Genomic DNA, 13,210 nt, shown 5'->3' with positions numbered 1-13,210 from the left:
GCTTTGCATTACGTGCCAGCCTCTGTGTCTGAGATTTATCAGCCTGCATTTCATGTCCTCAAACAGCAGGTGGAGCGAATTCACTTACCTTCAACTGCCTGCCACCTGGAGCCATAAAATGGCTCATTCAGTGAATGGGAAATAATCAGTGCCCTAGCCCTTCGCCCTGAAATAGATTCAGGGCCACATTGCTTCCATAGTCAAATGCTAGAGCACCTGTGGATTCCTAACGTCATAGCCTAGTAATAGGCAACTGCATCTTGAGCGAGAGCAAGTGTTCATCTCAGAGGTGAGAAAGCGTAATCGTCCCAGTACTGAAACTGGATAAACACCTCTGAGCTGGACTGCTATCGCCCAATTAGTCTAATGTTCTCAGTTGTTAGAATGTATGGTGAGCTAGCTGCTGAGCTGGTATTTTGTCTTGTGGTCTTCTGGCGCTCTCCCGTGGCAGTTTACACAAAGGATACTCTAGTGCTGATAATTTGGTCTGCCATCAGGTTAGCTATTGCCTGGCGTCAACATCTAGTTGCCATCTTCCTAGACTTGCAAAATCTTAAAACACCACATGTATCATATCTTCATTACGCGGCAGGAGTGGAATACCTGGGGGCCTGCTCCATATTTGTAATCGGAAATTGACATACCACGCTTTCTGGGTTAAAATTCGTGCCTAAACAGAACCCCCATACCCAAACACAAAAAGGAATAGGGTCCCAGAGAGCGCCTGTCACTTGATCTGACACATCGAGCCCATGGCTTCCCTTTCTAGGTGGTCCAGCATGGCTCCTGCCCTTACCTTTTTATCCTGTTCTTTCACAATTGTGGTTGTTTTGATGTCTTGTCATTCACTTTCCTGAAATTTTATCAATTTGTTAGCATTGATAGTTCCCTCGTGTTAATGAAGGTTGAGGAAACAGTGATCAAATGCAGTCTGCGTCTCCTCTGGGAGGAGTAATTGACCCACATTACACCTTCTCACCTCCTTTATCCTACTTCTGTTTCTGGATTTGTTGATCTTTGGTTGTAACTGGGTTCATCAGAATTTTTTTCTGCGGCTTTCCTCTGAGGGCTGTTACGGTCGTCATGTTTGTGGTGGACGGACCAATGACCTCGTAGTCGCTTTGACCACATCAATCCAGTCCAGCAGCCGTCGATTGTAGAATACTCGAGGCAGCTGATAAACTGGCATGTTGGCTTTTGTCTACACTTTTTTTTTCTACGGACGTTCCTCCAGTAAATGTGTACCGTTTACAAGAGTTACTTATCACTGGTTATTTACTCACTAGTCTAGTTCTGTAGGACCAAATTGAGGGGCAAATCTCAAAGGTCATTGAACCTGTCACTACATGAAATAGCAATGTAAACGTAATAACAGATAAAATAAAATGTTCATGAGCCCAAGAAAAGTCAATCCTTAAGCTTAAGTAAACTCAATAAACAATATAACATACGAATTTGCTTAATTTTTCAAGGAACTCAGCAGAATTGGCACGGATTACTGCTAACATTACTAAATTCTTGATAGCTTTTAGAAGATAGATACAGCAGTATACTCCACACATTTCTGCACAAGAGTTAAGTGGAATCCAAATGCAGATTGGAGTTGGGCGCGTTGGGCGCGTGCACCATCTGTGAGCTACTCCCCATATTCCATAATGCTCTAACTTCTGGAACAACATTTTGTGATATGCAATCAAACGCCTTAGTTAAATAAAAAGTGTCTAGCATTTGAAACCATTTGTTTAATCCATCCAGTATCTCACAGAAAGAGAAAATAGCATTTTCAGTTGTTAAAACTTCTAAAGCCAGACTGAACATAAGACAGCAAATTATGTGATATAAAATGATACATTACGTACACTGCCTTTTCAATAACTTCACCAAACACTGATGGCATAGAAATAGGTCTAAAATTGTCTACATTACCCCTGCCTCCCTTCTTATAAAGCAGCTTTACTACTGAGTAATTTAATCATTGAGGAAACTGACCATTCTTAAAGGAAAAATTACAAATATGATTAAGTATAGCGCCAACATTTACAGGACAGAACTTTAATATTCTGCTAGGCACTCCATCATATCCATGAGTCCGCCGGCCGGTGTGGCCGAGCGGTTCTAGGTGCTTCAGTCTAGAACCACGCGACCGCTAAGGTCGCAGGTTCGAATTCTGCCTAGGGCATGGATGTGTATGATGTCCTTCGGTTAGTTAGGTTTAAGTTCTAGGGGACTAATTACCTCTGATAAGTCCCATACTGCTCAGAGCCATATCAATGAGTCCTTAGTCCTCAGATTTAATTATTGACTCAGTCTCCCCCTTGTCAGCATCACAGAGAAGTATTTCCGACATCAATCTCTGAAAGGCATTTTCCAAGAGTTCTAAGATTCCCTGTAGAAAAGCTTTCATTTAATTCACCACCAATGCTCAGAAAATGACTGACGTTCCCAGTAACAGAAATACACTCCTGTAAATTGAAATAAGAACACCGTGAATTCATTGTCCCAGGAAGGGGAAACTTTATTGACACATTCCTGGGGTCAGATACATCACATGATCACACTGACAGAACCACAGGCACATAGACACAGGCAACAGAGCATGCACAATGTCGGCACTAGTACAGTGTATATCCACCTTTCGCAGCAATGCAGGCTGCTATTCTCCCATGGAGACGATCGTAGAGATGCTGGATGTAGTCCTGTGGAACGGCTTGCCATGCCATTTCCACCTGGCGCCTCAGATGGACCAGCGTTCGTGCTGGACGTGCAGACCGCGTGAGACGACGCTTCATCCAGTCCCAAACATGCTCAATGGGGGACAGATCTGGAGATCTTGCTGGCCAGGGTAGTTGACTTACACCTTCTAGAGCACGTTGGGTGGCACGGGATACATGCGGACGTGCATTGTCCTGTTGGAACAGCACGTTCCCTTGCCGGTCTAGGAATGGTAGAACGATGGGTTCGATGACGGTTTGGATGTACCGTGCACTATTCAGTGTCCCCTCGACGATCACCAGTGGTGTACGGCCAGTGTAGGAGATCGCTCCCCACACCATGATGCCGGGTGTTGGCCCTGTGTGCCTCGGTCGTATGCAGTCCTGATTGTGGCGCTCACCTGCACGGCGCCAAACACGCATACGACCATCATTGGCACCAAGGCAGAAGCGACTCTCATCGCTGAAGACGACACGTCTCCATTCGTCCCTCCATTCACGCCTGTCGCGACACCACTGGAGGCGGGCTGCACGATGTTGGGGCGTGAGCGGAACACGGCCTAACGGTGTGCGGGACCGTAGCCCAGCTTCATGGAGACGGTTGCGAATGGTCCTCGCCGATTCCCCAGGAGCAACAGTGTCCCTAATTTGCTGGGAAGTGGCGGTGCGGTCCCCTACGGCACTGCGTAGGATATTACGGTCTTGGCATGCATCCGTGCGTCGCTGCGGTCCGGTCCCAGGTCGACGGGCACGTGCACCTTCCGCCGACCACTGGCGACAACATCGATGTACTGTGGAGACCTCACGCCCCACGTGTTGAGCAATTCGGCGGTACGTCCACCCGGCCTCCCGCATGCCCACTATACGCCCTCGCTCAGTCCGTCAACTGCACATACGGTTCACGTCCACGCTGTCGCGGCATGCTACCAGTGTTAAAGACTGCGATGGAGCTCCGTATGCCACGGCAAACTGGCTGACACTGACGGCGGCGGTGCACAAATGCTGCGCAGCTAGCGCCATTCGACGGCCAACACCACGGTTCCTGGTGTGTCCGCTGTGCCGTGCGTGTGATCATTGCTTGTACAGCCCTCTCGCAGTGTCCGGAGCAAGTATGGTGGGTCTGACACACCGGTGTCAATATGTTCTTTTTTCCATTTCCAGGAGTGTATTAACTACGAACTGACTTCACATCGAAGTTTTTTGCTGCTGACCACACACTCCCGTTAAAACTGAATATATGGTTTTAATTTTATCGTGTGAATTAGCTAATCTGTTTGCGTACCACATACTCTAATAATATTTTTAAGCACCTTAAAATACTGTTGGTAATGGGCTACTGTATCTTGATTGAATACTAAGCACTTAGATATAAGTCCCACTTCTTTGAACATAATATCCTATCCCACTAATCAGCCACCCAGGCTGCCTTTTACTGCTAGTATCTCGTTTACAATGTTCTAATGGAAAGCAACTTCCAAAGAGCATGAAAAATGTGTTTAGGAAAGCATTGTCATCTATGTTATCGGCACTATAAACATTCCGCTACTCTTGTTACTTAATGAGGTGTAAAAAACACTATTGCTGTTAGATTAGCTTTCCTACATAGTTCGTAGTTGTGGCATTTGAGCACAAAAGCCTTTTAGTGGAAATCTGTGGAGCATGGTCTGACACACTCACCCTTTTACTACCATTGTCCATCTACTAATGAAAAATGAGTAAAGGTATTGTCTATGGCTATGCTACTGTTCCCCTGTACCTTGGTTGAAAAAGTCTGCATCAGATATTATGAACTTAGATCTATCAACATCCTTTTTCTTGCACAGTCATATACAAAATTAATATTGAAGTAACCACATATAATTTTGGGTACGTTCTATAAAGTGAACCAAGAACCCTCTCCAGCTTGAACAGAAATGCTTTAAAGTCAGTTAGGGGACCTATAAACAATGACAATTCGTTTCACTAAATGCAACTGCCCCTGCACAACATTGAAATACCTGTTCAGTGCAGTGTCGTGATAAGTCTATGGACTCAAATAGAATACTGTAAATTTTCACTCCTCCACTCCTCAAAGAACTCCTAGGAAAAGTAGCCAGCTAATCTATATCATTCTAAAGGAAGCCTTTGAATTGTCAAATTAAGTGGTGCTCCGATATACCAGTAAAGTCAGTCAACATCTATAAGCAGTTCACTAATTTTATCTCAAGTACCGCTAATATTTTGATGACGTTTGCTGGTTCCTTCTCTACGTGGATACCTGACATTTTCTGAAGGTGATTTCCTTTGTTAGAGGGATTTCCTTTAAGCAGGTATATCTATCATCTGACTTCAATCTAAAAGAGGTTCAGCTCTAATACCACCTACTGAAGGAACTTTTCCATTAGTGATCCATCAATCATCCATTATACTGTCACCTATAAGCTTTGCCAGCTTCACCTTCCAATACCTATTGAGGTGCAGGCCTGCCTAGTGAAACCTTATCTATTGATAGACTCAACAGCCACCACAGTACTGTGAGCCATGCCGTCTGCCATCGGTGCCTTCTCCATCCCCATGTTAACACGCCTAACAGCAGCTTTAAGATCGGGTCGATCATGACGCTGAAAAAGTTTTCTGAAATGCATATTCATGCCACCAGTTTGAGTAGCTATCCTTACCAGGTTACCACCTACGTCATATTCCTCGTCCCTAACAAGAGTATTTCCAGCTCCACCCACAATCACTACCTGATCCTCTTTCTTAAAATTACTACACAACTCCCCTATGCTATCATCTGCGCCAACCCTGCAATAGGTTTCACAATGTTGGTGACATGGTACTCCTCCCCAACACTTCATACAACTGCTGGCCCACACCTCTACTGTGCGAACTACCTAGCAGCAGAATCATCTTCCTGTTAGACTTTGCAGCTGACTTAGGCTTCCTATCTGCTGCACGTTTCCTACAGCTACGAGGGGGTCCACTCAACTGATAGTTTGTCAAACATGCCGCATATACACAAAGTAAAACTGTCTTAATACCACCTCCCCCCAGCTGCCTTCTTGACAACTGCCAGTTCCCATTCCCCAGCACCCTTCACCCTCTCAATCTACATAGTTCTTTCTCCTATGATCTACATCTACATACATACTCCGCAATCCACCATACGGTGTGTGGCGGAGGGTACCTCGTACCACAACTAGCATCTTCTTTCGCTGTTCCACTCCCAAACAGAACGAGGGAAAAATGACTGCCTATATGCCTCTGTATGAGCCCTAATCTCTCTTATCTTTGTGCTCTTTCCGCGAAATGTAAGTCGGCGGCAGTAAAATTGTACTACGGTCAGCCTCAAATGCTGGTTCTCTAAATTTCCTCAGTAGCAATTCATGAAAAGAACACCTCCTCTTCTCTAGAGACTCCCACCCAGTTCCTGAAGCATTTCCGTAACACTCGTATGATGATCAAACCTACCAGTAACAAATCTAGCAGCCCGCCTCTGAATTGCTTTTATGTCCTCCCTCAATCCGACCTGATACGGATCCCAAACACTCAAGCAGTACTCAAGAATTGGTCGTATTAGTGTTTTATAAGCGGTCTCCTTTACAGATGAACCACATCTTCCCAAAATTCTACCAATGAACCGAAGACGACTATCCGCCTTCCCCACAACTGCCATTACATGCTTGTCCCACTTCATATCGCTCTGCAATGTTACGCCCAAATATTTAATCGATGTGACTGTGTTAAGCGCTACACTACTAATGGAGTATTCAAACATTGTGGGATTCTTTTTCCTATTCATCTGCATTAATTTACATTTATCTATACTTAGAGTTAACTTCCATTCTGTACACCAATCACAAATCCTGTCCAAGTCATCTTGTATCCCCCTACAGTCACTCATCTACATCTACATTTATTCTCCGCAAGCCACCCAACGGTGTGTGGCGGAGGGCACTTTACGTGCCACTGTCATTACCTCCCTTTCCTGTTCCAGTCGCGTATGGTTCGCGGGAAGAACGACTGTCTGAAAGCCTCTGTGCGCGCTCTAATCTCTCTAATTTTACATTCGTGATCTCCTCGGGAGGTATAAGTAGGGGGAAGCAATATATTAGATACCTCATCCAGAAACGCACCCTCTCGAAACCTGGCGAGCAAGCTACACCGCGATGCAGAGCGCCTCTCTTGCAGAGTCTGCCACTTGAGTTTGTTAAACATCTCCGTAACGCTATCACGGTTACCAAATAACCCTGTGACGAAACGCGCCGCTCTTCTTTGAATCTTCTCTATCTCCTCCGTCAACCCGATCTGGTACGGATCCCACACTGATGAGCAATACTCAAGTATAGGTCGAACGAGTGTTTTGTAAGCCACCTCCTTTGTTGATGGACTACATTTTCTAAGGACTCTCCCAATGAATCTCAACCTGGTACCCGCCTTACCAACAATTAATTTTATATGATCATTCCACTTCAAATCGTTCCGCACGCATACTCCCAGATATTTTACGGAAGTAACTGCTACCAGTGTTTGTTCCGCTATCATATAATCATACAATAAAGGATCCTTCTTTCTATGTATTCGCAATACATTACATTTGTCTATGTTAAGGGTCAGTTGCCACTCCTTGCACCAAGTGCCTATCCGCTGCAGATCTTCCTGCATTTCGCTACAATTTTCTAATGCTGAAACTTCTCTGTATACTACAGCATCATCCGCGAAAAGCCGCATGAAACTTCCGACACTATCTACTAGGTCATTTATATATATTGTGAAAAGCAATGGTCCCGTAACACTCCCCTGTGGCACACCAGAGGTTACTTTAACGTCTGTAGACGTCTCTCCGTTGATAACAACATGCTGTGTTCTGTTTGCTAAAAACTCTTCAATCCAGCCACACAATTGGTCTGATATTCCGTAGGCTCTTACTTTGATTATCAGGCGACAGTGCGGAACTGTATCGAACGCCTTCCGGAAGTCAAGAAAAATAGCATCTACCTGGGAGCCTGTATCTAATATTTTCTGGGTCTCATGAACAAATAAAGTGAGTTGGGTCTCACACGATCGCTGTTTCCGGAATCCATGTTGATTCCTACATAGTAGATTCTGAGTTTCCAAAAACGACATGATATTCGAGCAAAAAACATGTTCTAAAATTCCAGAACAGATCGACGTCAGAGATATAGGTCTATAGTTTTGCGCATCTGCTCGACGACCCTTCTTGAAGACTGGGACTACCTGTGCTCTTTTCCAATCATTTGGAACCTTCCGTTCCTCTAGAGACTTGCGGTACACGGCTGTTAGAAGGGGGGCAAGTTCTTTCGCGTACTCTGTGTGGAATCGAATTGGTATCCCGTCAGGTCCAGTGGACTTTCCTCTGTTGAGCGATTCCAGTTGCTTTTCTATTCCTTGGACACTTATTTCGATGTCAGCCATTTTTTCGTTTGTGCGAGGATTTAGAGAAGGAACTGCAGTGCGGTCTTCGTCTGTGAAACAGCTTTGGAAAAAGGTGTTTAGTATTTCAGCTTCACGCTTGTCATCCTCTGTTTCAATGCCATCATCCCGGAGTGTCTGGATATGCTGTTTCGAGCCACTTACTGATTTAACGTAAGACCAGAACTTCCTAGGATTTTCTGTCAAGTCGGTACATAGAATTTTACATTCGAATTCACTGAACGCTTCACGCATAGCCCTCCTTACGCTAACTTTGACATCGTTTAGCTTCTGATTGTCTGAGAGGTTTTGGCTGCGTTTAAACTTGGAGTGAAGCTCTCTGCTTTCGCAGTAGTTTCCTAACTTTGTTGTTGTACCACGGTGGGTTTTTCCCGTCCCTCACAGTTTTACACGGCACGTACCTGTCTAAAACGCATTTTACGATTGCCTTGAACTTTTTCCATAAACACTCAACATTGTCAGTGTCGGAACAGAAATTTTCGTTTTGATCTGTTAGGTAGTCTGAAATCTGCCTTCTATTACTCTTGCTAAACAGATAAACCTTCCGCCCTTTTTTTTATATTCCTATTAACTTCCAAATTCAGGGATGCTGCAACGACCTTATGATCACTGATTCCCTGTTCTGCACATACAGAGTCGAAAAGTTCGGGTCTGTTTGTTATCAGTAGGTCCAAGATGTTATCTCCACGAGTCGGTTCTCTGTTTAATTGCTCGAGGTAATTTTCGGATAGTGCACTCAGTATGTCACTCGATGCTCTGTCCCTACCACCCGTCCTAAACATCTGAGTGTCCCAGTCTATATCTGGTAAATTGAAATCTCCACCTAAGACTATAACATGCTGAGAAAATTTATGTGAAATGCATTCCAAATTTTCTCTCAGTTGTTCTGCCACTAATGCTGCTGAGTCGGGGGTCGGTAAAAGGAGCCAATTGTTAACCTAGCTAGGTTGTTGAGTATAACCTCCACCCATAATAATTCACAGGAACTATCCACTTCTACTTCACTACAGGATAAACTACTACTAACAGCGACGAACACTCCACCACCGGTTGCATGCAATCTATCCTTTCTAAACACCGTCTGTACCTTTGTAAAAATTTCGGCAGAATTTATCTCTGGCTTCAGCCAGCTTTCTGTACCTATAACGATTTCAGCTTCAGTGCTTTCTATCAGCGCTTGAAGTTCCGGTACTTTACCAACGCAGCTTCGACAGTTTACAATTACAATACCGATTGCTGCTTGGTCCCCGCATGTTCTGACTTTGCCCCGCACCCGTTGAGGCTGTTGCCCTTTCTGCACTTGCCTGAGGCCATCTAACCTAAAAAACCGCCCAGCCCACGCCACACAACCCCTGCTACCCGTGTAGCCGCTTGTTGCGTGTAGTGGACTCATGACCTATCCAGCGGAACCCGAAACCCCACCACCCTATGGCGCAAGTCGAGGAATCTGCAGCCCACAAGGTCGCAGAACCGTCTCAGCCTCTGATTCAGACCCTCCACTCGGCTCTGTACCAAAGGTCCGCAGTCAGTCCTGTCGACGATGCTGCAGATTGTGAGCTCTGCTTTCATCCCGCTAGCGAGACTGGCAGTCTCAAATCAGATAGCCGCCGGAAGCCAGAGAGGATTTCCTCCGATCCATAGCGACACACATCATTGGTGCCGACATGAGCGACCACCTGCAGATGGGTGCACCCTGTACCCTTCATGGCATCCGGAAGGACCCTTTCCACATCTGGAATGACTCCCCCCGGTATGCACACGGAGTGCAGTTTGGTCTTCTTCCCCTCCCTTGCTGCCATATCCCTAAGGGGCCCCATTACGCGCCTGACGTTGGAGCTCCCAACTACCAGTAAGCCCACCCTCTGCGACTGCCCGGATCTTGCAGACTGAGGGGCAACCTCTGGAACAGGACAGGCAGCAATGTCAGGCCGAAGATCAGTATCAGCCTGAGACAGAGCCTGAAACCGGTTCGTCAGACAAACTGGAGAGGCCTTCCGTTCAGCCCTCCGGAATGTCTTTCGCCCCCTGCCACACCTTGAGACGACCTCCCACTCTACCACAGGTGAGGGATCAGCCTCAATGTGGGCAGTATCCCGGGCAACCACAGTCGTAGCCCGATCGGGGGATGCGTGGGACGAGCTGGCCGTCCCCGACAAACCCCCATCCGGACCCCCACAGTGATGCCCATTGGCAACAGCCTCAAGCTGTGTGACTGAAGCAAACACTGCCTGAAGCTGGGAGCGAAGGGACGCCAACTCAGCCTGCATCCGAACACAGCAGTTGCAGTCCCTATCCATGCTAAAAACTGTTGTGCAAAGAACGTCTGAACTAATCTACAGAGAGCGCAAACAAATCGACACAAAATTTAAACGGTTATTAAAATACGAGATTGCCTAGTAAATGCAGTAACTTGTGCACTGCTGACACACTGCTCGGCGGCGGAAGGAGACTACGCGAATTTACACTATTCAGGTACTAAAACGCGATGCTACAACTCTCAAATACTATAATACGCCCGAAATTTATGAATTTAACAATGCAAGTACCAAAAACACGCAAAGAAATTAAGAATTAAACTATGTAACAAATGAGTGAGCTAGGAGTATACGACTTGCTGCTGCAGCTGCTTATCCAACGGCGGCAGGGAGCACACTGACTGATCAACCGACACTGGCCGTTCAAAACAAAAACAGAATGATGTGGACCTCATTTGTATTTACATTTTAGCGCCTCGACATGATCGGTAGGTTTGGATTCCACGATAGGCTGGCTTTCATCCTGAATCAGTTAAATCATCTTCTATTCGTTAGCGGTGGAACTGAAATTAATTTGGCCACCCTTTCTTCTTTTAGGTTCGTTGTTGTTGAGACTGGCGTGTGCATCAATTTGTCAGCTAAGATTTGTCCCATAGATCGTAAATGTGTTATCAGCACCTACTTAAAACGTAATTTGCCGCAGCTGATTTCCACTTCGTCTTACGTTTTCTCAAGCACTTTGACAGTTCCGTTATTCGGATGTAATCCTTTCGCTGGAACATGAAGTATGGTAAACACCAGATAGCTTTTGGTTAGAAGGATCTATTTTTAGTGGTTTTGACGGCTAAAAATATTGACCGTTTTGAAACCTATTAAAGAAAATTTGGGAAATAAAAAATAAGGGTCATTATTTCTAAAATCAGCAGTTTAAATCATTCTATGTTAAGGAAAATTAGCTTATCAGTTGGTGCAAACTGAAAAAAATATTTTTGTGCTACAGCATGTGGACGAATCCTGTGGCGACTATTCACTCGAAGAAGAAGATGAGCGTTTCAGGAGGGACCTTGAGACTGCTCTGGAGCTGTCTCTGCAGGAGCAGAGCATGAGGGACTTCAGTGACTCGCTTGAGTGGACATTGGTGAGTTTCTGTATATACCTGCAATCCTCTTTTTTTATATAAAAATGCTTCCCCAAAGACCTTGGCACCGTTCTGTAAACTGAGACTATTTCAACGCCAGGAAGTCTGTTTGGCGAGACTTGTTAGAAACCTTCAGTTCCTGTATTTACAGACGCCTGTTTAAACAAACCGAAGTTCACCAGTTTTGGAATGCACAGTATTTATAGGTAAATAGTAAGTAGAATGTTATCCTGGATGGAGCGTCATCCGAAACAAGAAGTGATTTTGCTTTTACCCCATTGTCGTATGACACGGTGGTTGTTAAAGATTTAAACTGACATGACGCGAAATAAGTTGTAATCTGGCCTTACGCAAACTAAGAGATTAGAGGTTCTGTTACATAGAAAAATCAAAACAATGTCCAGTCTGATCTTAGGGCATGTGAAAAGTTAATATGGGAAACTAGGGTCTGGTGTAGAGAAAGTGTTAGGCATTTCTTGAAATTAAAAAAATGAGGCAGCATGAGATCATACGAATCAGGCGTAATAAGATTCAGTACTTACAGGTCATAGTGTGTGGGAAAATAACGTCGATTACATTCTTTCAGTTCACAGTAGAAATAGTCGTAGACTTATTTTTATGGATTTCTAGGAAACTACGTTTAGCAATTACTGGATGTTCCAAAAAGAATGTGATTTGAACAGTTCATGAGTCCAGGTGGAAGGTTGCTATACATTTCAAAACATGCATAAGAGACTGAAGTATTTTATGACAAACGCTTTGAAAGGCTGCCCTCCTACTTACTCTTGTACCTTAGTTTATAAGCGACTTTTACGGTTTTTGTCCTGAAACGTTACGCCCCTTCATATAAAATCTGAGCCATGTCAGTAAACGCAAACGCAATCGAAATCTGAATGTGTTTCGAAATGGGGAAGGACTTACACAAACCGCATGAGAATAATATAGGGATTAACTGGAGTTCATTAAAACAAAACTGAAATTATAATCCTCACTGTAAACCACAGGCAGTTATTTTGCATGTAAATTGCATCTTACACGAATTCTACTGTGCAAATGGTCTTGCAATATATGGCCACCACCACCTAATAATCTGAAAACCACCTTAGCTAATGTGGTGGCAGAAATATTTGGCGTCGGTCTGCTGCACCGTCTTCAAGTTAAATAGCAGCGCACTCTCCTGCATAGCTGAATTTTATTTAATTAAACTGCAAATCGCTGCTAAACGGAGGATATTTCTCACCGCAGTAAATAACTAAAATGTGGATCTGAGAGTTCGCTGAAACAAATAAAGCAGGGCACTTTTTGGTCACTTTTGGAGCGTATTTCGAAAAGCTAGACTCCACAGCGTTATTTTCCTCTGGCGCCTAGCTGCCCAACATTGTTAATTAGAAACATATGCTTCCCAGTTGAATGCACAGGGCAAAACTGTTTCATTGAGGGAGGCAGGGTGAGGTTAGTGTGTCCTTGAATTAACCTCATGAGTGTTGTCTCCTATCCATTCCGTGTTGCAATTATGACGTTGCTCATACAACGGTTGATCTGTGGCCTTGCAAGGTTGAGGCTAGTTACCATTAATAAAGGGAATTCAGGGCTGCCGTCACCTTAAGTTTATAATAAATAAAAATCGTGACGTTCACTTTCAGATTGTTATATTTATACTTGAAGCTGATTGA

The 13,210-nt window shown here is 44.6% G+C and overlaps 1 protein-coding gene across 1 annotated transcript in view; it reads left to right on the top strand.

The window, feature by feature from the left end:
• Positions 1-13,210, top strand: part of LOC126184227 (uncharacterized) — a 79,693-nt gene that overhangs the window by 26,011 nt on the left and 40,472 nt on the right. The window contains exon 3 of the mRNA XM_049926596.1: positions 11,400-11,537. Coding sequence (XP_049782553.1) covers positions 11,400-11,537 — 138 coding nt within the window. The remainder of the gene's footprint in view (positions 1-11,399; positions 11,538-13,210) is intronic.

Source organism: Schistocerca cancellata, chromosome 4 (genome assembly GCF_023864275.1).
Source record: "Schistocerca cancellata isolate TAMUIC-IGC-003103 chromosome 4, iqSchCanc2.1, whole genome shotgun sequence".
NCBI classification, from domain to species: Eukaryota; Metazoa; Arthropoda; class Insecta; order Orthoptera; family Acrididae; genus Schistocerca; species Schistocerca cancellata.
Note: the sequence above shows the minus strand (reverse complement) of the source record. Positions and strands in the feature narration are given on the sequence as shown.